The sequence below is a fragment of the Aspergillus tubingensis genome (assembly GCF_013340325.1).
Source record: "Aspergillus tubingensis WU-2223L DNA, scaffold_9, whole genome shotgun sequence".
In the NCBI taxonomy this organism is placed as follows: domain Eukaryota; kingdom Fungi; phylum Ascomycota; class Eurotiomycetes; order Eurotiales; family Aspergillaceae; genus Aspergillus; species Aspergillus tubingensis.
This window is the reverse complement of record NW_023336283.1, coordinates 205033-229780: the sequence shown is the minus strand read 5'-3', so window position 1 is coordinate 229780 and position 24748 is coordinate 205033. Positions and strand designations below refer to the sequence as shown.

The 24748-nt window shown below is 47.8% G+C and overlaps 9 protein-coding genes and 1 non-coding gene across 10 annotated transcripts; 4 read left to right on the top strand and 6 right to left on the bottom strand.

Annotated features, from left to right (window-relative positions):
* Nucleotides 1-12: 12 nt before the first annotated feature.
* Nucleotides 13-1687, bottom strand: AtWU_08159 (carbohydrate-binding module family 21; the record flags this gene model as incomplete). The annotated part of the gene is made up of 4 exons (XM_035503267.1): nt 13-504; nt 553-1023; nt 1080-1557; nt 1614-1687. 4 exons carry the CDS (start codon nt 1685-1687, stop codon nt 13-15), a joined length of 1515 nt encoding a protein of 504 aa, XP_035359160.1.
* Nucleotides 1688-2100: 413 nt separating this feature from the next.
* Nucleotides 2101-2600, bottom strand: AtWU_08158 (uncharacterized protein; the record flags this gene model as incomplete). Its single annotated transcript, XM_035503266.1, has 2 exons — nt 2101-2436; nt 2484-2600. 2 exons carry the CDS (start codon nt 2598-2600, stop codon nt 2101-2103), a joined length of 453 nt encoding a protein of 150 aa, XP_035359159.1.
* Nucleotides 2601-3539: 939 nt separating this feature from the next.
* AtWU_08157 (glycoside hydrolase family 71 protein) lies at nt 3540-5045 on the bottom strand (the record flags this gene model as incomplete). Its single annotated transcript, XM_035503265.1, has 4 exons — nt 3540-4084; nt 4142-4273; nt 4323-4854; nt 4911-5045. The coding sequence occupies 4 exons, from the start codon at nt 5043-5045 to the stop codon at nt 3540-3542; spliced, it is 1344 nt and encodes a 447-aa protein (XP_035359158.1).
* A 1711-nt stretch (nt 5046-6756) lies between these two features.
* Nucleotides 6757-8294, top strand: AtWU_08156 (uncharacterized protein; the record flags this gene model as incomplete). The annotated part of the gene is made up of 2 exons (XM_035503264.1): nt 6757-7468; nt 7531-8294. 2 exons carry the CDS (start codon nt 6757-6759, stop codon nt 8292-8294), a joined length of 1476 nt encoding a protein of 491 aa, XP_035359157.1.
* A 2363-nt stretch (nt 8295-10657) lies between these two features.
* AtWU_08155 (uncharacterized protein) lies at nt 10658-12054 on the bottom strand (the record flags this gene model as incomplete). The annotated part of the gene is made up of 6 exons (XM_035503263.1): nt 10658-10992; nt 11054-11115; nt 11177-11556; nt 11621-11688; nt 11751-11787; nt 11860-12054. The coding sequence occupies 6 exons, from the start codon at nt 12052-12054 to the stop codon at nt 10658-10660; spliced, it is 1077 nt and encodes a 358-aa protein (XP_035359156.1).
* Nucleotides 12055-13881: 1827 nt separating this feature from the next.
* Nucleotides 13882-14977, top strand: AtWU_08154 (aldo/keto reductase family protein; the record flags this gene model as incomplete). Its single annotated transcript, XM_035503262.1, has 3 exons — nt 13882-13932; nt 13995-14621; nt 14672-14977. 3 exons carry the CDS (start codon nt 13882-13884, stop codon nt 14975-14977), a joined length of 984 nt encoding a protein of 327 aa, XP_035359155.1.
* Nucleotides 14978-15878: 901 nt separating this feature from the next.
* Nucleotides 15879-16720, top strand: AtWU_08153 (aflatoxin B1 aldehyde reductase member 4; the record flags this gene model as incomplete). Its single annotated transcript, XM_035503261.1, has 2 exons — nt 15879-16113; nt 16185-16720. The coding sequence occupies 2 exons, from the start codon at nt 15879-15881 to the stop codon at nt 16718-16720; spliced, it is 771 nt and encodes a 256-aa protein (XP_035359154.1).
* A 616-nt stretch (nt 16721-17336) lies between these two features.
* On the bottom strand, nt 17337-18881 carry AtWU_08152 (carboxylesterase; the record flags this gene model as incomplete). The annotated part of the gene is made up of 1 exon (XM_035503260.1): nt 17337-18881. One exon carries the CDS (start codon nt 18879-18881, stop codon nt 17337-17339), a length of 1545 nt encoding a protein of 514 aa, XP_035359153.1.
* A 785-nt stretch (nt 18882-19666) lies between these two features.
* Nucleotides 19667-19739, bottom strand: AtWU_t213. The gene has a single exon. It is a non-coding gene; the product is annotated as a tRNA-Thr (tRNA).
* Nucleotides 19740-23236: 3497 nt separating this feature from the next.
* Nucleotides 23237-24464, top strand: AtWU_08151 (thiolase-like protein; the record flags this gene model as incomplete). Its single annotated transcript, XM_035503259.1, has 2 exons — nt 23237-23412; nt 23462-24464. 2 exons carry the CDS (start codon nt 23237-23239, stop codon nt 24462-24464), a joined length of 1179 nt encoding a protein of 392 aa, XP_035359152.1.
* Nucleotides 24465-24748: the final 284 nt, after the last annotated feature.

Here is a 24748-nt window from a genome sequence, read left to right as displayed (position 1 = left end):
AGTCACAAATCATCACATATCATAAGTCCCAACTATACCCACAATGATAGACGCACCAGCCATCCACCAACTCGCGACACCAAAAGCACCCGAAATATCCTGCTTGAAAACAGTCCACAGTACCCCGAAAAGCAGACTAGGAGGGAAGAAGCCCAATGCGAGAATCCACCATATCTTCGCCCAGTTCCAGTCTTCCTTGTAAAAAATACCCCATGCCTCGGTGGGATTTATGTACTCATTCTGCAGCTTCCCACATGCCCGTTTCGGAAGTTGTTGAACAATCAAGGTGCTATTTGGGGCAATGTACTGAAGGTTGTTGAAGAAGTCCATCATGAGTCGTGGGCCGATAGGTGGGGAAAGCTTTGGAGGAATCGGACGACAGTCGTATTCCTTTCCTTTAGGGAGGACAAGTTGCTCGGGAGGCATGCAGACACAAGGTCTGCCAGTTTCGCAGATTTCTTCGTGGCATCGAACGTCAATGTAGCGACTTCCGCCATAGGCAAACTGGTGCGTGGTAAGCATATGTGGAGTGTCGGGACATGTCCGTCTTACCTTCATGAAATGGATACTTTGCAAAGTCTTCAGAGACCATATGGGTCTTAGTCGTCCTCGGTGCTCATGGTAGATACGGCGTAGTGTGTAGAACAACTGTCTATCATCTGCTACGCCTATGATAGACTCTTGGCGAAGCTCTACTGCATATCTGCCTCTTTCAAGACATGACAGGAGAAGTGGAGGATGAGAGACCATTTCACCCAGTTCAACATCCATTTGGCTGTCGCTAGTGGGTATAATATTCGAGCCTTTTAACTGGTCCGTGAAATCACTCGAGGGAGAGTGTTGCGTCTGTGATGCGCTCGAAGTTGAATTACAGGAAGAGGTGGAGCTTGTTGGGACTTGCTGGCTAGTACCACTCATATCAGCAGTTGTGACATATGCTGATGACCTCAAGAATGCCTTCATGTCTTCCAAAGCACCTGGCACATGCTCAAAATAATCATCATACAGCCGTTTACCCCGACCCTATGAGATGTCAATCGCAAGACACCGGCTTGTGGTTATAGTTGTTGATTACCCACATTCTTCCATCTGATACGTGTGTAGCCTCGTCGAGTGTCGCTTTCTCTTAGGCCGATACGAGACAGAATTGTCAGTGTTCTGTGGTAGGTCTTGGATAGCAAAGATGTAGTAGATGATGGGCCTTCACGTGAGGTTTCGGAAGTCATGCTCTGCACTTCCGGAGCATTGTCAATGTATTCCTTCGGCGTTACAGCATTCAAGGGGACTTCATCTTCCAACGAACGCAATATGTCTTGCGTCGGGGTGGGTTCGCCTTCCAGCGGCCGATTCAAAGCTATTAATCTTTCCGTTAATCGCCTTGAATGAACCCCAATATCTGAGAATTGACTGTCTGAGAAGAAATAATCATAAGCTTGCAGTTTACGGATAAACTGAAGTTCTCTCCTCGTTCTCCACTGCCGGAGTGTTTCTAAATTGTTCCTCAGGCTGTAGGGGCTTCTGGCCTGTCGAGGCTCGGCGGATACCGTACTTGCGACGCTATTTTACGTCAGCCATATATGTCAGACTGAAGAAATAATTTCACGAATACTCGCTTTTCTTCGAGGGAAGGGCCTGTGGCCGTCTCTGCAACCCGAAATTCGGACACATCACTTGGATTTGGGAACATGGTCTAGAGTGTCAACCAATATGGTGACGTTCTCAATCTGGAAGGCGCTGTCGGCTAAGTATTAGACCAATCAATCGCGAAATTGAAAACTAGACTAACACTGCTCAAAAGTTGGTGCAAACTAAGGAGAATCGGTTTCTTAAGATACTTGGGCATACTAGAAAGTGAAGAAGGAATTGTGGAAATGAGAATGAGGGATAATCGCAAGAAATAGATGAAGGTGGGTGTTGATTGGGCTGCATCGAGGCGGTGCTTGGACGGCTACTCATCCTCGCCCAATAATAATTCATCTGTTCCCACATCCGATGTGGCGGAGCGCCCACAGGGAAATGCGAACATTACAACGGTCCGCCTAGTAGTCAATTCGCAAATCACATCAGATAATTAGTCTAGAAGGCCGGTTAGACAATCGCTCATAGCCTTTTCTGTGTCCTCCCGCTTTCCCCCTTAGTTGTGCCTTGCGCTACACATGCACTGAGAGCTTCACTAATATCAACTAATGCACAAGGCATATCAACATCCATTTGGTCATCACCCAGTGCTGAGCTAGTCGGGAGCTCAGTATCATTCGACTGTGTCTGGCCCTGGGCCACTAGCTGATTAGAAGGAACGGAGCTGGCCGATGCATTGCCATGGCCACTGTCCAGATCAGAGGCGGTCATAATTCTGCGTTGTTTTAGAAACTCATACACGCACATGAGGTCGTAGAGCGTATACTCTTGTCCTTCGGGAAAATATGGGTTCGAACCCTGCTCCATGTTAGCAACCTCAACGCTGACAATGATGTTAACCTTACATTGTCTGATCTGACTAGCATATACTCAGGGGGCAAATCACTCTCAGCTAGTCCTAGACTTGCAAGCATCGCCAATATCCGCCGGTACATGTCGTCTCCTTCTGATTGGTTTTCCATTTTGCTGGATGAGATATTGCTGATTTACGTATGAGTGGGACATGTGTCTCAATCACGTAGAAAGCACCCTGCATCCGGCATGGTTGACCATGATGTATTTATAGGGATATACTCGTTATAATGATTGAGGAGGACCTTGATGCACATCTCGTTCAGAGGCGTCTATGTGACTCTGCCCTTGGGCCTCTTTGTTCTATGTTGAGACTACTATGAACCGGAGGTTTCCGAATATGCAATGATTTGGCTCAGTTTGGCCCCGATGAGGAGCGCCACAACCCTTGAACGACTTGATAAAATAGGGACTTATATCCTGTACACTGGGATTCTACACACTGAGAGGAGAGGCGCTGGGAGGTTGGATGCCGGTATTTTGCGTGCCGGCAGCTGTGCGACATGACATGAATCTTCATTATACATTCGGCCTCTTCCTTCAGAACTAGAATACACAGGAAAACGTTGAGTTATTATTACTATTGGACAAATTAGAGCCTATTACAACCACTTAATAAGCATATTGTAAGCGTTATCATATTGGCATTGACGAAAGTGAACTGACTCTTTCCTGAGGCGGTATTTTCTGGAAAGCAACCTTTGAAGACGTTGCTTCCGGATATTGTCATACACAAACGGCATTATGTCTTTCTCTGCCCATACTTACGATGCATCTAATACGCATCATGCGGTGTATGATCAACTTTGTACTACTGTGAAACATTCATGCCGTCCCAGGCCTATTAAACGTCCGTTACCCACCAGATGACATATCTACTACCGGTTGTACTGCAACCGTTCAATGGTTTCTTCATCCCCGGATCATAACATTTGGGCAGATCATGTGCAAGATCAATAGCATTCTCGAGCTACACAGCAATATTTCCGGACCTAAAATCCCTCAAAACCTACGACCTATCCGTATACCCGACGGAGGACAGCTCAGGCCTAGCGCCTCACCCTCACAGACGCATTCCCGGCAGCGGAACCTCCCATCACACTACCAACAAACACATTGAAGTTATAATACTTGCTCCGATCGGCCACGTCCAAACCACCCTTCCCATTCAAGATAACTTGCCCATTCCGACTAACTTGGAACGTCTGCGCCCCTATTCCCATCGTCACATTCGTTGTCACAATGCCAGCGGGGACATCAACCTTGACAGGCGCGTTGGACCCACTTGTCACTGTTAATGTAGCAGGGCTATTCAACATCGTCGCCACAAAAATACTATCACTAAGCATCTGGAATCCATTTGGCGCAGGCATATTATCCTCGGGGCAGTTCACTCCCTTTGGCGTGGGCCGATACCAGTACACCAGCCCTTCCTGATTGATGATGGGCTTGCTATCCCCAGCTTTGTATGCGGCGATGTAAGGTTTATAGAGGTCGCGCCAGGCGTCATGTGGCATTCCCTTGGCCCATTTTGAAGAGCCATCGTCACTGTGGTTGGCGCTGTAGGGGCCGATATAGTGGGATTCGCCGTAGTCTAGGATAGATGTTATTCTACTAGTTATTATCGGAACAAAGTGGTCTATCTCCTTACCATTCCACGAGATTATTTCGACAAGACTTGGCTTCATGGTTAGCATCTGCTCCCAACGTAGGGTGGGCAGGTTCTCGCATATGAACACCCAGTTCTTGCTGTTGAAGTGCGTAGCAAACCATGGTGAAACCGCTAGCAGACCTTAGCATGGCACAGTGGATTCTGTTGAGGAGCAACTCACGCGCCATATATGTCGTGCCTGCGAGGTCCTTGATAAATCGGTCATCCCAGATTGTTGTCATTGGCCCTTTGATGATGCTGTTTCCCCCGTCTGTTGGCCATGCATACCATGAAAACGCTCCATCAGCGCCCCGCTGGGCATTGCTGGACGAAGCAGCAGGATCCTGGAGGTTAGGTACGGCATGGATAGGATGGGAGGTAGCTTGCTTGACGGGGCCCCAGTTGAAGCTGTCCCCGACGAAGGTGCTCACGACTGCGCCGCCGCGGTATTGCATCTGCGCAGGGTGGCTGGCGTATTGTTGCATGTAAGCGGTGATCTTGGCTGTATCTCCGTTGCTCCAGTAGGCGAAGTCAAACGAGATGAATACTTTGAAGTTGACCTGTTGGGCAGCTTGGTATGCGAGGGCGAGCTGCGTCGGGGTGTACTTGTCAATGCTGGCGCAATTGAGTGCGAATGCATCGATCCCGATGGCTTGCGCGGCTTTCATGTCGGTGATCCAGTCTTCCAGTTGATAGTTCTCAACGATGCCGACCTATCATAGTCAGCATTGATTATCCCGGAAGCTCAGTATAGTGACTATCCACGGACCATGAAATGGGCGAAGACATATTTGGGCTCAGCCTGAGGCTCGGTGAGTCCGACATCAAGAGCCGGGGCTCCCAAGACCGGATTAAGAATGCTCGCCGCAATGGCAGCAAGAACGACAAGAGATTTCCCCAGCATCATTGATGAGAATGGGTATATGAATTCTTGTCGATGCGGTATGATTGTATCATCTCAACAAATCCGAGATAGTGCCTGGGACGCCGATTTTTATAGGTCGGAATTCCTCACAAATCACCAGGCGCCTGTTGCCTTTCACCACTCCCTAGACATCCTACCCCGTGCCTGAAGATTCATACCCCAGACGGAGAATAAATCCCATTGTAGGCTTCTTCCGAGCACAACTCTGCGACAGTAACTTCCCGCTCGGAAAATAATTAAGGTTGTGTTATGCATCAAGCGTTGTGTTACCTGCAGTGGCAAGTAACTGCCCGAAGCCTTTGTGTAATTCCTCCTCTGGGGTTAGTATGGGTAGTACATCGGGTGCACCCCATCCTAACGCAGGTTGCACTCGGGACTTTACGTCCACTTGGTGTTGCTTGGAGGGCTCCTGACCTGATCACATTCATTAGTTTCAAGGGTTTTACCCGAAGGAACTGGCTAAGTTCTGCAATGTGTATGGGTATCTTGGGAGGGGGGGAAGGTGATGATATTGTAGAATGAGGAGGAGCCATCACTAGCTAGATACTATTCCAAGCGGTATCCAGTAAGGCTTATTGTACAGTGAATATATAGAAAATGAAGTACAATTATCAATACTGCCACAGTGAGTATAGAAAAATAATGGCCTAAGGGGTAGGTCTCGACAATTCTAATCTAGCTATGATGTGTTCGTTAGTCTAATGTAACTACAGTAAAACACGAATACGTGCATTTAAAATCAGACCGTCCCTAAGATTGCTTATAATGGAGAATTCTCTATATTAAAATAAATGTAAAACAGTCCAAAATTAACCAGTTAGCCAGAAAAGATTGACCAGTTAGCTAATATGACATTTTAGTGTGATTCACATATACTAGTCTATATATTCTCTGTATTTATAGTTTTTATCTGGTAATTTTAATATGTTATTGGTTATTTCGTTTTACTCAACTCTAGTAAAAGCAACTTTATATGGAAGGTAAGTTAAAAATCAATAATTATGTAGTATTTTAGTTGCTTTAAGTGGAGAATTCCTTTTACCGGAAGTTGCCTATATTCGTGTTTTACTGTAGTTAGAAGGTTGTAGTGCACAGAAAAGAAAACAGCGTTTTCTGTTGGAACGACGTTTTAGGTCAGTAATGAAGTCATAGTAACTTAAACGCTTAAATTCTTGCTATCTAGGTGCACGGAAGGAGCTTTGGAGTCACGTGACTACGTCTACTTAGTAATACGGAGGTTACGTTCCAACACTTTCTTGCGGCCGGAACAAGGTCGGCCCGTAGTCCGAGCTGGATCCAATCTGGAAACTCCCAGCCTCCCCTCTTGACACCTTCTCTCCCTGGCCTCTCTGGCCAATTCATATCTCGCGTTCTCCTCCCACCACCATCATCGCCAGGATCGCCATCTTTCTGTAAAGGAAATGCGTGTTTCTTGCCGTTCTCGCCGCCAGTCCTGCCATTCCTGTGTCTTCATAGGACTCTCTGATCTCACTTTGTGACTTCGGATTGGGCACGTACTCGTGACCAGGCCGCAAGAGCACGTATCACTTTACTCTTATCGTTGCTACCATCCTCTTTCATCTCATTCTCATTTGTTCCGAGTCAGGGCTGCTCAACGTCGCTCCAAAGCCCGGGTGGGAGGGTAACTCGATTCATCGAGGGTATATCGAACAGCTAATGTTGTAGCACAATGACTACGACTTCGCAAAACCCGACCGGGGTCTTGAAGAAGGCCGTTCTTGTTCATGCGCCCGATCTCGATGTTTCCTGCCGTGCCCGCCTTCGTATTATTCATGATCACGCTGCTAACCAAGGATGCATCTCTCTTTCGATCACTGCAGATCTGGCTAACCTGAGCGGCAGATCACAGGTACTGACTTTGAATATCCCTCCAGAAAGTGTCGAACAATGTGCTTTAGCTCGACAGAGCAATAGTGAACTCTGTTCCTCTCACTTCATTTCCATGCTCCCGGCGCCCGTTACCAATGTTTCGGCTGTCTCTACACTGAGTCTGAGCCTGGGTGCGACCGGCATTGTTCTTTGTCCATCTGAACTGGATTATATAAGCCCAGCAAGACCAGGCGACCTTGATATCCATTCATTCGCGAAAATTTGTCAATCCAAATTCCTCTACCTACACTTCTCCAGACGACAATTTGTGAATAAAGAACTTGATAAGCTGGAAATCTTCTCCCGTGCCCTACGCACAAAGAGTCTTGAAACAGTGTCTTTTGACCATTCTCGTCATGGCATGGTCCCGAAAGATTGGCGTGTCTTCAACTTGTCACCCAATCCACCCCCATATCGTCAAGAGCCCCTGTTCGAGCAGTTGGAGCAGGTGGATCCACCCCTATACTGTGAGGCGTCCGTGTCAGAGCAGGTAGTTAGAAAACGGCAGAGAGGTAATTTCTCATCCCACAATCTTAGGTGCTCTGTCGTTCAGTAGTTTAATGTTAGTATCTAGACCCATGGTCAGTGTCATCTCATGATGAGAGCCGAAAGAAAGTACTCCTTCAAGCCCCTCCACCGATAGGCTCTCCCACCGAAGTAAACACGCCGAGTACTCGCTCCCCTTCACCATCCTCCATTCGCCCAACCATCTTTCAGCGTGCTTCCTCTCCTGGTGACCCAGTGTGTAAGAAACTTGCGCGTCTAGAGCATGAGCTTCGTGGTGTTTCTGATGACCTGATTCGCGAACTATTAATCCGATCCGGACGAGGACATCTGCTGGCCGTACCAAAGAACGTAGACCTTGACCTACCATGCGAGGTTCAGAAAGTCGGTTCTACTGAGATCGAGATGGTTGAGCAGCGCCTCAAACGATATGTCGATGAAATGATTGAGCGCCGCCTCAAATCAGGCATACTGGACGAAGTTATCGATAGTGCTGCAAGCGAGTGTCGCGATCAGATCTATGATGAATGCAAAACCAACCAAGCCGAATTTCGCGAACAAGTCGACGATGGTAACTCCGAGGTGCGCAACACAACGATGGAATGTCTAAAGGAAATAAACGAACAGGCACAAAGACACATGCACGAAATAGAAGAGCAAGCGCAACAGTGCATGAAGGATATCGAGGATCAGGGAGTCGAAGTTGAGATGTCTGCGAAGAAAAGTATGGCGGAGCTCAAGCGCTGGTTCAGTACCCCTGCTCAGCCCTTACCTGAAACCATGTCGAACCCTAGCCATGAGATAGATACTACTGCCAGGCGCAGTTCCATTTAGACTCGGTATGGGGTTCATAATTTATCATTATCTTCTGGCAATCACTTGGTCTAAGTCCACATGAAAGGGGTGTAAACAGTAGATTCCAGCTATAGTTATCCCAGTCAGAGGGCCAAGCATAGCTGGGAGGTGGACGATTATGCCTCTAATATCTCAATAGATTTTTAGGTGAATAGATCAACCCATTGACTCATTGCCACTCATTTTCGAATGAAAAGGCCTCAAGCCTAGAAATGAAGGTCCAGTACGCACTTAGTCACATCGTATCGCAAAACCACACTCGCCGTGGGCCTCGGCCGGTTAGACGATCCCGCCCTACAGGTGCTCCGACGCAGCGTGGCCGACCATCCTGCGTGCAAACGTTCTGTGGTCCGAAAGTGATTCGTGGGGGACGCCCACCGGCCCACCGCGTCCGGGAGACCATCTCGCGCGGCCAACTGGTCAACGCTGACTGCAAGAGACTTAAAGGGATGATAAAGAATATATCTCGGTACATCATACAGTATATGACTTCCATTACAAATACTATTTGCGATCCCTTCTTTGGAATCACAAAAACCAGCATTCCTAGCTCATGTCTCAAGTCTTTGATTTTGTGTAGTTATCGTGAAAAGTTCGGTTTACATTGAAGCTTGAGTTGATTAAGCAATTTCAATCTTCTATGTAGATCCTATATTCTAAGTATAGATGAAGACCCATTTAGATTCAGCCCTCAAGCTAAGAAGTTTCAGGCTGATGTATGTTGATTGGAAAGCTTTTTACATGGCAGTGCGACTTTCAATTGACATCGTCTGATAATGAAATGTGTTCACAACTTGCTACTGGAGTTCATCTTCCTACTAAGCTCACCACTCAGCACTTTGTTTCACATGCAAAAGTGACACGGATTCCATATATCTATTTTACCTGTCTTATCTCATGGCACTTTACTCACATCGTTGGTCCCATACGAGAGAGGATTGAGACACATATCGAGCCCAGCAATCTTTAAGATAAGTACAGAAGCTTCCCATCCGGCATTCCATAAGCCCACGCACGTGAGCATTGCGCGTACACTCACTCAAAGATAAATGCCGTTTCTCTGTCGATCATGATGGAGAATGCGATCTGTCCCGCGATGGTACGACATCTCTCCACGAGAGTATTCTCGATCCCCGCGTGCTTCGCAAGCTGACGACGGGAAGGGAGTTCACTCCCGTCCACAATTATTAACTTTGCCTTCATCCCTGTCTGGCCCTATAAATAAAGGGGATCCGTGTAGACTGTATGGCATGATCGGTCTTCATTTACATATATTAGAGTGATTACCTGTCACTAATTTATGCATATTAAGCATTTCCACTCCTCCTCGGATCCGAAAATCATCTCGAGTCTAATTCCGGCATGGCCAAAGCTCATGGACTTTGGTTGACAGATCAAATAATCGGATATTAGCTCGGCATCTGACCATCAACCACCGACTAGCAATGCCCGCCCACTGGTGGCAAAGGTTTTATTTATCATTTGGTACGACGGGCGTCCGAGTGGGAACAATTTAAGCTAAATTAGGCCAAGCTTCACGCCTTGGCAGGGGCAAGGACACGGCTTGAACCCTCGTTCATGAGACATATATTACTAAAGGCTCCCGGGTCATGAGTCGTAGGAAAAAAAAAAAAAAAAAAAAAAGAGAAAAAAAGAAAACTCGGTTCCAAGATTGTTACACACGGAGAATATCGGCGGGAAAGACATCCACCCATCTACCGAGGAATAGATGTCACCGGGGGTAGGTACACCGGGCTATTTTTGTTCTGTGTACCAGACAACGGTCGGAGTAGGATACAACCGTTGTCGGAGGTTGATGGACACGCATTGATAAGGTTTCGGTGCAGGATCTCTGTTTAGATGTTGAGCCGGTCCCTCTGCAGATTTAGGTAGTGGGTCTCGGGAGACGTTGGCCAGTCAGATAGTATAACGGTTTTAGAGTCGCAGTGGTGTGGCAGTAGCGTGATTAGGGTAGATTAACGGGGGCATCGTGACTCCTCCAGAGTCTCACTGAGTCAGTGTCTGGCCAATCTCGCGGTTGTGGTGTATCCACCGGGCTGAGTTCCATTTCTTGGCGGTTGTGTCTCGACTGTCAAATGATTTTCCCCTGAGCTTGAATAGTGGGATTAGAGTAGGAAATTCGGCACTAGATGCTCGGAGGCCCCACTGCGAAACCGGTACGCTTGATCGGGGAGTCCGATAGATCACAAACAGTGGAGGAAAACCATGGAAGTTGGAATTGATGGGGGAAAAAAGGAAATTCATCATAAGGATCGGACCGATTGTAGGTACTGAACAAAACACAAAAGACAAAATTGCCACCCAATTAATTATCCGCGCATTTAGACACTCTCGTTGACACTCACGTGGGTGACAACTTGAATGCCTGGATACATGATGCGCTCCTGCGAGTCATTAGTAGTCGTTTCCACTTCCGCCTGGCTGTGTCCTGTCACTGGTTTCAGCTTGATGCTATTATGCGCATTGTACGTCCGGCGAGTAGAACTGCCGTATATCTTTGACGGGCCATTCGAGTCGCCATTGCTGGAGAAACCGAGAAGACGGTGGAGTCCTGGGAAGCAGGTACTGAGGAGGGACTTGAAGGAGGGAATGCATGCAATGAAGAGAGCGACGGCGACTTCTACACATGACCAATTCATAGCGTTCACTAATGACCCTGTAAGCATAGAAGGTTAGTAAGTTCCAAACATGTAATGAAGAGCGACAATGTGACCTACAGGTATGGTCATTAGAGAATGGATTCAGATATGAGACCCGAATAATACTAGTGACACACACACTAAGCATCCGAGATAGTTAGTTTTATCCACCGGTTTAGTGTAGAGGAAGGGTTCGCATACAGAAGACCCAGACTGAACATGATCACCAAGCCCGCTCGCTTGCCCACTGTCATCTTCAACCGCACCAGCTTAGGCATCGGCATCAGAAACAAAGCTAGGTCACTAGCCAGCTTGATCCCAAAGTTTGCATAGTAAAAGGCCGTCATGTTGACACAGTGCCCCTCGACGTAGCCGGTAGCGTCCCACGCTTTGTGAACGGGCGTGCACTGAAAGATAACGACAAGAGCTTCTGAGATTGTTTCCCCAACGATGATGACCAGCACACACCAGCAACCAATCCGAAACCACTTCCCCGGGAAGATCGAAAGGTAAAGAACGCAAAAGGAGATTTTGATAAAGCCGAGAGCGAGAACGTAGGCGAGCATGGTCACGAAGTTGAGCTGTAATCATTCCACCGTCAGTATACATTGTCGTAGTAGTCGATGTGTCAGAGATGGTCTATACCCTTAGGAACATGCCCCGGTCGCTCATGCCGATTATACCAATATGCCTACCAAATCCATATTTGGTCACTGGGTAAGTAGGCTGTTAGTACATTATGTCAGGTCTCCTGTCGCTCGGAATAAGCACTTACTGAGCATGCAGGTAAAGCAAAGAACGAATGTAAAGACCTACACAAGTCAGCAATGTTTCAGCAAAGGCTAGCAACCAGACACTTAATACTGGAAAATTGGCAAACATACCCAACTGGTGATGCAAAGCACATCGTCGAAATTGATGCCCGTGAGGTGTCGAATACGGACGAAGATTCGAACCAACAGGCCGAATGTCGCAAAGACGAGAAGGATCACATTACAGGCAATGATCTCAGGAATCCGAGTCTGGGCCAGGTAGGCTATCCGCTCAGGCGTAAGATCTCTCTCCCGGATTCCTTCCATGGGGAAGACCTGCTAGCCGTGGAAAGGAAGGGACCAAAGAGTGAAGTCCAACAAAGAAGGGGATGGTCACATTTGCGAGAAAGATTGAGCGCATGCAGGGAGAGAAGTCATGACGGCGATAATCGCATATATGCCCCTGTAGTCTGCAGGGCCCGGGCTTGTTTCATCCGTCAACCACGAGTGGGGAAACGGATTTTACGACGCGTGGAATCCCCCACCGGCAGATGGTGTCGCACGTTGGGCTTGGAAGCTTCAGGGCAGGAATTGGCATTAGGCTGTGATTGATGGAATTGGCTGTTCATCCAGACCGCGGTTCACCGGACGATTTCCACGCCCCACTCGCTGATCCACTTGTTAATAATTTTACAATTTTTCCACGAACACATCCTTCATTGCCAGAAGAGGTTAAGTCTCCATCGCTGGGAGGATGGGTGTTGGCTAGAAGCTAAGCTTTGTAGGGGTTCTTCCAGATAGACCATCGCCAGGAGCAACTACCACCTACGATCGATCAAGATGTTCAGATCTATGGAGGAGTCCGTCTGCCCTATGCACATTGTTTCTGCGGAAATCTTTCCGAGTTTTTTCAATGAAGGAATCTGGCCTTTGGTTCCAATGAAGAGTTGCCTGCATAAGTAGGCCTTAGAGTCGCTGGTTGTTGCGGTCGCAGTTACTATATCACAGTATGATCACTTGGAACATGTCAGATACGCGACCTATTCATTCCGAGAAGATCTTACACTGTAACACGAGCAACATCAGGTGGTATCAAGACCTTCGGCAAAACAAAAGTTAGACAGAATAGCAGGATGGTGATTAAACTCGGCATGTAAAAGGAAGGAGGTCGAGAGATGCCGGACAGCCGACTGAAGAAGTCACTTTTCACACTACGGGTAACTGAAACCCACTAAGCAAGGGTCTACAATCGACACTTGTCATACGCTCTCGGATGGCATTTCTCCTAGCAAGATGGGGATAGCAGGTAGGTATACCCACATGCGCACTGAAACTCTAGTTTGTTTTACCGGCAATTGAGCATGTCGCATTTGGGGCTCATGGAGACGGCTTTGATCGTCGTGCTGTTTTGTCTCTTTGCAAGATATGCTCCATGGCATGTTGGCTTGTCTGAGGCATGGACTTCGGTGCACGGTTAGGGCAGCCTCCCAGCCTCCCCGTCACCAGTTAGCGATTTTTCATTGGTATGGACTGTTCCAGCCAGCCTTCTCTATCTTCACACATCATTCACATTTGTCCAGCTGCATGGTTAACCCATCCGACCATTTATTATGATCTGACTAGCATCTATGCTTCGAAGTCAGTATTCACATGGGAAAACTCTTCATGCTATTTCTATGAATATCATTGATATCATCTACCTTGATTAGGCTTCCTGCCTGTTATGTATGTTTAGATTCAAAATCACAAACACATTATACTCAATTTAATGTCTTCGGTGTCAGCATTCAACTTTCCGAACATTCCGTAATGTCATTGTAGTGGAATGCTTGCTGTTGGTCTCAATGTCATTGACGTCATTCCACTACCCGTTGTGATGAATGAGCCAATGTTCACAGTGTATTTTCTTTGTTGTTCTTGTTACTTGTTATATTCATTAGGTCTTTACATTACATGTGAATATGAAGATATCAGGAGATTACATAGACCTTCCGACAGATGTCTCAAGGTATAGATAGGCATACTAGTAAGGCCTCCAGCTCTCGAAGAAACTTGAGACCTGCGGCAATCAAAAAGCGATCCTTTACGATTCTATAACGTCAGAAAGCAGACAGATCATTTCTTAACTTTCTCATCAAGTCTTACAATTCCACAATGGCGCTCCCAGGAAAATCACCCCTTAATCTGGTCCTTGGAGCGGGAAATGTTAGTTTCCTTACCTCGAACCTCTTTTCTTGTGTATTCCCATACTGACCTGCACCGTCTAGGTTGGAGACAAGTCTGTCGACCCCACTGCACGCTTCGATACTCCCGACGAAGTGAATGCCTATTTCAGCGCCTTTGCTGCCCGTGGATATCATCAAATTGATACCGCACGCCTCTACTCACCCATGGCACCTGGTAGCTCAGAGCCAAGAATCGGTGCCATCAACGTTGGTAATAAGTATATCCTTGATACCAAAGTCAAGTCCGGCCAACCAGGATGCCATACGAAAGAGAAGGTCCTTGGGGAGATTGATCTATCTCTCGAAGCTCTGAAAATCAAACAGATCAACACTGAATATCTTCACCTACCGGATCGCGAGACTCCATTCGAGGAAGCTTGTGAAGCTATGGACCAAGTGCATAGGGAGGGCAAGATCAAACATTGGGGCCTCTCTAACTACACCGCAGAGGAAGTCCAGCGGATTATCGACATCTGTGAAGAACGCGGCTTTGTTAAACCTAGTGTATATCAAGGCCACTATAACCCTATTGTCCGAAGCGGAGAAAAGTGTCTCTTCCCGCTTTTGCGTAAGCATAGAATCGCGTTTTATGCTTATAGCCCTGCCGCAGCTGGCTTTTTCGCCGGCAACCATAAGAAGCTCAAGGCGGGAGGACGTTTTGACCCATCGGTAAGTGCAACATTTGGCACCCGAAGTAAATGCGGGCTAACTGATTCAAGCATATGATTGGCGCAATGTACTCTGGGAATTACCTGAAGCCTAACATTATAGAAGCAACGGATAAGACTCTTGAAGTTGCGGCTCGCCATGGCATTGGTGGCCATGCTGCTGCCCTTCGCTGGGGTGCGTGGCACGGTATTCTTCGCAAAGAGTATGGAGATTCCATCATTATTGGTTCTTCCAGCATCGCCCAGTTGGAATCGAATATTGACACGATTGAGGCGGGTCCGCTGCCTGAGGATGTTGTAGCGGCCTTAGAGGCACTTTATCATGAGATTGGTGATGAGGTGCCTTACCATTTATAGCTCGCCTGAGGGATAGTTCATTGCGAAAAAAGGGTAGTTACCAGTAAAAACCATGGTAGCATCCCGTACAATCTGGCGACCTGGCGACCTGTACACCCTAAGTTCATCCATGTCAATGTGGGCGTACAGTAATTTCCCAAATTGGTATTAATTAACATATTATCTAAGATGTTTCATTTGATTCCATCGATCGTCATGTTCGCATCAGCTGTTCTAGGTCCTTGAATACTATAAGATCCACTTTGTATGGGCTAAGAATATAAAACCGCCAGCAAGCAATACGCAATAATTCGTTGTATAAATAGCCATGTCTTTAGCCTGCTTAGTTGACCACGAAAATAGCAAACCTTCGCATTTAAGATTGTGATTGACTAGTTAGCGGAATATGGTGAGGCCAGCATGGCTATCACACTACTCTTGGGGAAGTATTTTCCACCCTAAAGAACCCTGTCGCAGGTTATCGCGGGTGTCATTGCGATCGACAAGCCATCCGTGTAAGGGCTCAGCCGGCCAGGCCCGATAAGGTGTGATTACCCTATTACCTTAGCGAGTGCTGGTTTAAGAGTTCAGAGGCTGAAATAGTGCGTCCCTTCCGCAAGCTAAAGTGACACCGCTGCTCTCCATCCGTCTTTCATTGGCTTCTCCCATCATAGCGCATCTCCGCCAAATCCTCACAATTGAGCACAATCAGCCTTTGGCCCCCAAAACACACGGACACAAGCAATGGTTTTTCCGATTCCTTATCTTTGCGTTCGTCAGCCTCAAAGCTCGATGGCATTTCCGCCCGAGAATTCCAACAAAAACCAATTCTGGGGGTCATAATCCTTGCGCGACCAAAAGGAGGGGCATATCCAACCTTGAACCATCAACCGGCATCCGCTCCGGTTCGTCCATAATTATCATGTCTTCACAAGTCTGTCATGGCATGCACAATGGGGTAATCCAGAATATCCAGGCCGACCTGCCGTGTGGTGTCACCAACTCCAGCCATCCCTATGTTACCTGCTGCGTCAATGGCGACTACTGCCTCAGCAATTCCATCTGCGTGAACACGAACGACAAGGACGGAGATTATTATTATGCGGCCGACTGCACAGACGAGACACTGACAGATCCCGCCTGCGGGACACGATGTGGTGAGATTCAATTGAGTCTCTCTTGACGAAGGAATGTGATCGCTAACACGAGTATCTCTTCATTTTCGCAGGAGGCAAAAATAGCGCCGAGATCGTATACACCTCCGATGGCTACTGGGCCTGCTGCGAAAATTTATCCGGGACGGTCAACTGCTCGAACCCTTCCGATGAAATCTTCCCCGGCGTCGCGCCCTCAAAACTCGCTACCATTCAATATCTGCCGTCCACGGCGTCCGGCACGCCAACTTATGCGGTCGCATCTTCTACCTCTACCTCGGATTCCTCAAACGCTAATACCACGACAACTTCGTCCTCTTCCTCCTCTACCGGTTCGTCGAGCAGTGCATCTTCCGGGATCGGTGCCGGCGCGGCAGCCGGAATCGGTGTGGGCGCTGCTGCAGGATTCGTCATAGTCGCAGCCATACTAGCACTTCTGTACTTCCGCCGGCGGAAAGCGCAGAATAATGTCCTTCCCCAAGGAGCCGGGGGATATAATGGGTTGGGAGATAGTTCTTGGGCGCAGACTCAACCCGTGGCTCATCCCGTATTTGAGCTGGATCGGACCGGGCCGCATCCCGAACTGGATGGGCAGCCCAAGGTTATGTAACCGCGCATGATTATGAGGACGAACATCGATGGGAATATTTCCACTAATAAATCCATGAATTGGTTGGATGTATTGGCATTTATTCTTTGATCTGTGAAATGCATTGACCCACGAAAACACTATTATCGTAATGATTAATTATCCAGCTGGTGTTTCGTTTGACTCGCGCCCCGGGATAGGTTGGGTTTGGTCATATTGATACCTTTACGGCTATGATTTTGTGTTAGCTATTGTACATAATGATATTAATATCGATAGACCTTCAAGTGAAACCTCTCGGACCCTCGACTATAGGAATTTTTACCAGACACTACCCGGTGCTTCTTTGGCACACACACACACGGTCGAGTGCACTGGTTTACTCAAAAATTCAAGGCGCTACGTTGACTAGACATTATGTGGTACAATAATGCGATAAGGAATGTATTTTAATTTACGATCATTCAAATAGAGAGACTATGTTGTCTCCAGAACAGTCAATATCATATACAACGTTGCGTTATGCTGCCTTCTCTTTACATGTACATAGCAGTCGATATGGTGCAGTTGGCTTGACCAAAGAAAGATAGAATAAGATGAAAAAAATCACCTCTAACCCCCCAAAACATATCCTCCCTCATGGAAACGGATCATACTGCTCCTTCCCCCAACAAGCCCCCTGCACCTCCAGCCCCGTAACATTCTGCTCCGGCCGCCCATCAGCCCCAAACCGCTTGATCACTCCGCCATTCTCCCCAAACGGCTCAAAAGCCGGCCACCCCTTCTCCTTCAATCCGTTTTCCGGATCTATCATAAACGCCAACAGGTAATCCTGCATAGCCTCACTCGTTTTCTTCTCCAGCAGTGTCCCATTCCCGCGCACAATAGGATATGTACCGAAATTCATCGTCAGGTCACTGGAGTGGTACGCGCCCAACCAATGCATCGGACTCACGTTACTGAAGTTCCCGGCAAACTGGTACCTGTATGTCGTGCGATTCGCATTATACCGCACGATGCTTGTATTTGTGGATACGCAGAGCCAGCCCTCCAATGTGGCGGCGTTCACGCCAGGCTGCCATGGTCCCGCGGTGACGTTGTTCGTGGGAAAAGTGTATAGCGCTGCGGCCTCGTTGGCGCAGTTGGACATGATGGCCGGGGTGTTGGCGATGAGGCCCTTCGCAGCGCGAGCGGGGTAGTCTGAGAAGACGACCTTTTCGTCTGCAATGGGGGTAAATGTTAATTTTGGGGTTGTGCCGTTGTCGGTGTACTGTCCGACGAAGTTCTGGATGCGGTTGACGGAGACTTGGCGCATGCAGTCAAGTTCAGCGGCCGGGTTGGTGGGAAAGTCGCAGCCCATGTGTTTCGCGACGAAGGTGAAGTTCGTGTGGTCGTGGTCGTAGTTGTCGAGGGGTTTTAGGGCTGTGCCGGATTGGGAGATTGTGGCGCGCGCGATGAGGTCGTCGTGCCATGCGTAGGTGTGGAAGTCGGTGGAGATGGAGCCGGCGGATTGGCCCCAGAGGGTGATGGCTTCGGGATCCCCGCCGAAGCTGTGGATGTTTTCGTGCACCCATTCCAGGGCGGCCCGTTGGTCAAGGATTCCGAGGTTTTGGTTGTCCAGGCCGGCGGCGTTGGGGAAGCCCATGATGTTGACGCGGTAGTTGGTGGTTACTACGATGTGGCTTTGGGTGCGAGAGACCCAGGATGGAGGCAGCTGGTAAGGAATGTTGATTCCTCCGGTTTTGAAGGCTCCGCCGGTGAAGAAGACGATGACGGGGAGATTGGTGGCGTTGGTAGGAGCCCAGATGGCGAGTTGCAGGCAGTCTTCGGAGCTGGCTTGCGCCATTAGGCCGGCGGTGGAGTTCTCGTTTCCGTCCCATATGTAGAATTCCGGGACGATGGAGCCGAAGACGCTGGGGTTACCGGAGACATATTGGGCGCAGGAGGGAGGGTAGTTGGTCGCGTAGTGAGTTTCATCGGAGTCAGCGAGAGGCGCGGGTGGAAGCCATCGTCGTGAGGCTACCGGGGGTTGCGCATATGGGATAGATCGGAACTCCCGCACGGATGGAAAGTCTGGATTGAGAAGGCCTGTGAATTTGCCTGTTCTTGTGCGGACAGTTAAGTGGTCATCACTGGCGGCCGTTAAAGCCGGTAGAAGGAGTAGGAGGGTGGACAGGATCATGGTTAATGACGCATTGATGCGAAAATTGGGGAGAGTGGTTGCTTGCCTTTATGTGTCCGGGGTCCCCACGTTTGTGAAGACCGATTCTCCAGCTTCTGAGCACTCTGTCTAACCATAAATACATACCGGCATCGGCATTGACCTCGGTAGAGATACTTTAGAGAGTCAATTCTACGCGGGGGTGGGTCTGAATCCAGCAGCGACATGTTATTCGCCTTCACGGGACTCAGCTGCGTACGTATCCATGATTGGGACTGCTTGGGGTGCAGAACTGCCCTGCCGATCGCGGGATATCCGAATGGCCCACTCAAGTGAGAGAACCTGGAGCATCCGAGGATGCTATGTGGCCGGTTTTTCCGATTCCCTTGGAGAAGTGTCAAAAGATCGATTGAGAGCCAATTAATGCCTGGCCTTGGAGATTAGGATTAAGCAAATCCCTCACGTGTTCAGTTCCATCTTTGGCCCATTCACTGATTCAGAGGGAGCCTAGCAGGGGAGCAAAGGCCTGATAAACTGCAGGTACTGATAATCAAGATTGACACGGGGTTTAGGGTCTTTATTGGATGGTCGGTCAATATCTATTGATATGAGAAAAGAGAGGGTGGTTAACCTATTGTTGGAAGATATTCTCCAGTTCCGAGGGCGCAACAGTCTATCTACGTTGAACTGATGTAGTAAATGTTTTGAAGGGTGATTAAAAAGCTACAACGCACCCCGTTTTCCTCGCCGTCTAAACATTGTGCCGACGAGCAGTGGGTCTCAAGGACGCAAAAGAAAACAAAAAATGCTTCCACGCGGATTCGAACCGCGGACCTCATGATTACTAGTCATGCGCTCTACCAACTGAGCCATAGAAGCTGGTTGATAACTGTTCTACCGAAGTCGAGGAATATGTGGTCAAAGTATCTGCAACGCCCCAATGTTCACCCTCAGCTGAAAGTCAAGCTTCATCTTCATGACCAGTCAGGCCTCTGTAATGCGCCTCTGTGCATTCCACACCGTCGCACATATTTAACATCAGCATTTACCGTATACTCCCACCAGTTATGGATTTGTTCTTGTAAGTAGGTCGAGAAAATGGGACTTTTGTCCCCTGGTTTTCATCGCAATGCACAAAATCTGGTACGAGACGATGTCATTTAAGCGGAAGGACGAATTTCTAGTGAGGTTCTCGTCTTCCAAGAACTTTGATATGGCCCCTGTTGGGGAAAGAAGAAAAAAAGCATCAAGCTACCAGAACATCAGTGAATCAGTCAAAACTATAAGTCATTGATCTGACCTGGCCACTGTTAGTACCAGATATATATATTCATTGTACCAGCAACTATGATGTGGGATACTTAAGCCACCCACTGACTAGGGATGTTAAGGAACATCATGGTACCGTTTTATTCCCTTTCATTGTCCAGCAACATCATGAAATGCAGTATGCTGCTCTGATGGCTGCTTATTCAAGTAGTTACACGATATTCTCCAAAAATTCCTACAATCTCCAGCTTGACAGTGTACTACGAAGTTGTCTGTATACCTCTGTTATGCAGTCTCTTTTGCGGTTTTGATCGCGGTTATGAATCGCATACTACAGCCTTCGATTGGTGATGCTCAGCAGTCATACAGGTTGCAATATTTGTTCTGCAAAATTTACTCACCGACAAAATTTCTGTCATATCCAGATACTACTCCCCTAGCCAGATCTGATGCAGTCAACTGAGCCCCTCCCTTGACCACCACCTGATGAGAGCCCACTTGACAGACAGTAAGCAGATAGATGTTCTAGATTGTTCGCGACATTTCGTTCGTGTTCATTGAGGGTCTCCGAATCCATGCAAGATGTACAAAAAACTTTCGCTTCAAAGGAGAGATAAGTCGCAGCGGAATTTCTATTATGCATTTGGAGGCAGTACGAATCTAACTTACGGGGTTAGTCACGTCACAGAATGCTTCTGCCTGGTGGAAATCTACGGTGAGGTGTCAAAAGCTGTAGTTATCCGTCGTTGCAGCCTATGTTTGGTTTGCGCAGCAAGAACCGCAGTCGGAGACTGCCTTATCTACTCGGGTTTCTAGTCTAGCATGCATACTCTACGATGGGATGTCTGTGATTCCCTATCACGAATAAGCACTGCCAATATCTTCTCAACAATACCATTTACAGAAACACTATGGAAGACTGGTCACATAACACCTTCGTCGGCACATCCTGACTTAGGACATCGCAAGCCCTGTGTGACCTTCTGCGAACTCGGACCTTTCTCTCTTTTCTCTTCGGTAAATACTTTCCCTGTGGGTTTGATCATCCACTAAACGCTTTTGGATTTAGATAGCCCTTGTATTTCTGCGCCTACGCTATATCCCGCTATTTCCTCGACTCAGAGATACAGTATGTCCAAACTCTACCCGGAACATCCACGGGAGTGAAGCAAATAATGAATAACTAATTGAAACAAGAAAAGTAGAAAAATGGAAAACAAATGTATATAGCGCGGTGAGATGAAGTAGAAGCAAGCAGAGGTATGTCCCAACAGATCACCTGGTAAGGTCTCAGCTCAACCCATAACACACGCCTACATGAGCCTATGCCAAGGACCTAATCGACTTCTTCTATGCAGCATCGGATTTCAGAGCACTGTAACTCACCATAGCATGCAAACAGACTTCCCTCGCCAGGGAAATAGCTCGTTTGGGAGCATTGCATTCGGCTCACAGCCCGTCCACGCAAACTAGGATGATGTGTCTCCGAGTAACATACTCCTTTGAGCAGGCTACTCACCCCCTCCAATACGATCTCCAATTCGATCTATTGAACGTACATCCTGCCTCACCTGCCCGTCTTGCAGGCTTCCAAGATGACAGCCCTTCTCTAAAGCATGGGGCAATCAAGACACGCGGCGTTGAGTTTCGGGTAACTCTGCATAATCAATAATTGGGGTTCATCCCATGGATCAGACTTACGGCGGGGTCATACTTGTTCAATATACATAGACCGGAAACTGTTCATTGAGCCGAGTGAAAAATACCCTCGGACTATTGCACGACACATAACATCTCCAAATTAGCGCTGGTTATGATGGAGAAGTAAGTGGTTCTGGGAAATGTGAGCGTCAGGTGTCGTGTGTCTTAATTTGGAGTGGCGAACGGTTTTGCTAACGTAGAGGGGAATGCGAGTGGGTTTCGGAACGTATCATGTTGCGAACAAGAGCTACATGGACATTCTCGAGTAGCTACTACTGTTTTTGGATCAATAGTTAGCTAGACAATATCCATGAATTTATTAGGTGGCAATTGTTGGGTACAGCGCTGAGTAGTGGCTGTTGGCCGAATGCGGCAAAATAATAGGACGTGTCTCATGATTGAGGTTTATTGCAGACTGAGTTCATGTGCGGAGTCTATGCGCCTAGGCTGAGCTATTCCTTTCTGGAAGCCAGAACTACTTCTGAATTCCAACTTTTAGCTACTGTCATATACCCCTGGTTCAGTTACTCTATGTGGAGATTTGGTCATTGCATGCACAAATTGACTTTGATCGGAAAGGGTGTTTGCATACATTTATGTATCGCGCAGGAGACCCTGCAGAATTAATTCAATATATGATGCGCTAGTGTATATATGCTTTAGAATGCGGTGAACTCAATTGTGAGCCGAAGTAGTAATCATGGGGCATTGTATCTCCTGACCACTGCCATACTTGGATGGTATCCTACCGTCCTTGGCACCTCTCAATACCACAGCACCCTTCTTGTAACCTCGGTATGTTTTTATTCACATAAGAAGAACGCCACGATGTGCACCAAATTATTTGGAAGGGGACTAGTAAGTGCTGGAATTCATCAACTTCCACAAATGTGCCACAGTCTCTTTAAGCTTAAATGCTGAACGAGTGAGGTGAACAGGGTCCACTGCGGCTGCTGGGTAAGGCCGAACAAGATCAGCAGCAAATGTGACAGAACCGTTATTCTGACCTAATCTGATCTGCTACCTCAACGCTATCTATGCTGGCGCTAACTCAAGTAATTGCTATGGAGTTCGTTTCCACCAATCCCTTGGAAACCTGACTTGGCCATCATGTGCCACTTGCATAGTACCGGCTCCTGATCGATGTGGACAAAGTTGAGCTATTACTTGCTTTGGGGCTAGTTAGACCGATCCAGTCCCTGAGGGGCCTATCGTCCATCCATAGCCCAACCCTTTCCCCTCACGCTTACTACTCTACCGGCTTATCTGTCAATATATAAAGCTTTGCGAATCTATCGTGAGAACCAAGAGAATGTCTACATTCCCAGGCACCGAGGGCATATTAAGGACAGTTGAACCCTTTAAAGTCCTCTACTCATTCATTTCTCCAGGTTCCTGAACACATTATGGGCAATTCGCTTTCATCTTCTCCTTCTCCCGGGCAAAGCCCGCAGCCAGAGATACAACTGAGAGGGGACGAGGCAATAATTACAGGAATCGCTACCGAGTGGCCGTCTCGACTAATAGGCCCCGAAGAATTGAACAAGTACGCCTTGAAATTTTATCCCGAAAATCCTCCATGGTAGGTGTGCTCTCGATGTTCTTTCAAAAGCGCTCTCTAATCAAGACAGGCTCCAAAAGTTGCTCATGCTCAATACCAAGACAGGTATCGAGACACGAGCTGTCATCGATTTATGGGATGATCCTCGCTGGCTTGGGGACCAACCACCCACCGCTGAAGAGGTAGACGCTGCATTTCGGGAATATGGTGTCGAACTCGCAAAAAAGGCCGCCCTAAAAGCCCTCCGGGAAAGTAACATCGACCCGTCCTCAGTCACGCATATGGTGTCCGTGACCGCAACAAATGCCGGAGCTCCGGGATACGATCAACTTGTCGCTCGTGACCTGGGTCTCCCTGATAGGACAGAACGAGTCCTGCTCAGCGGAGTTGGCTGTGCAGGCGGGTGTGCATCCCTCCGACTTGCTTCTGCACTAGCAGATGCAGCCACGCACCGGAAAAAAGCAGCACGAATCCTCATCGTCGCATGTGAGCTCTGCAGCATTCAGATCAGATCAGAGCTGCACGCTGCTTCACAGTCTCCAATTACTAGAATTGGCCCTGTCATTTTCAGTGACGGTGCAGCAGCACTTGTCGTTTGCAACTCTCTTGGAATGAGTGATAAGACGCCCAAGCAATTCGCAATCGTTGATGATAAAAGCGTCACCACCTCCGAAACACAAGAAGAAATGTCAGTCAAGGTCTCCACCTATGGCTTCTTAGCCACATTTTCGAAGAAGATCCCTGAATTAGCAATTGGATCTATGAAAGCTCCCCTTCAGTCTCTGTTGCAATCCAACGGGATGTCCTCCGCGTCTCCGACGGACTTTTATTGGGCTCTTCATCCAGGAGGCCGAGCTATCATCGAGGGTGTCCAGGCCGCTTTCAACTTGCCTGAAGACTCATTATCGGCCAGTTATGAGATCTACAAAACAAGGGGGAACTCCTCGAGTGTTTCGATTCTAGCGGTGTTGGAAAAAGTGCGGGAAAAGAAATTGCAAACACCGAATGTCGTTGCATGTAGTTTTGGAACCGGTATCCGGACAGAGATCGCCCTACTGCGCCGCATGGCATAGACCGTGGTTTTCGGCCTCTATTGACACATGATGTGATAAAAGACTGTCGGGTTTTGATTGATTGACGCTTCAGATTCTACATTATACCTGGCTACAGTTCTCTATGTAGGGCAGCTGTACGATTGCCTACTCAATTAATACCATTAATGTTTACTGCCTCATAAATCCATACAAAAGCCCGTTAGCATATAGAGTGAGTCACCAATATGCGAATGTGCTCTGACTTTTAGTAAATCCGTATTTGCTCCGATTTCTATGTTATACTTTGTGTTCACATATTAAGA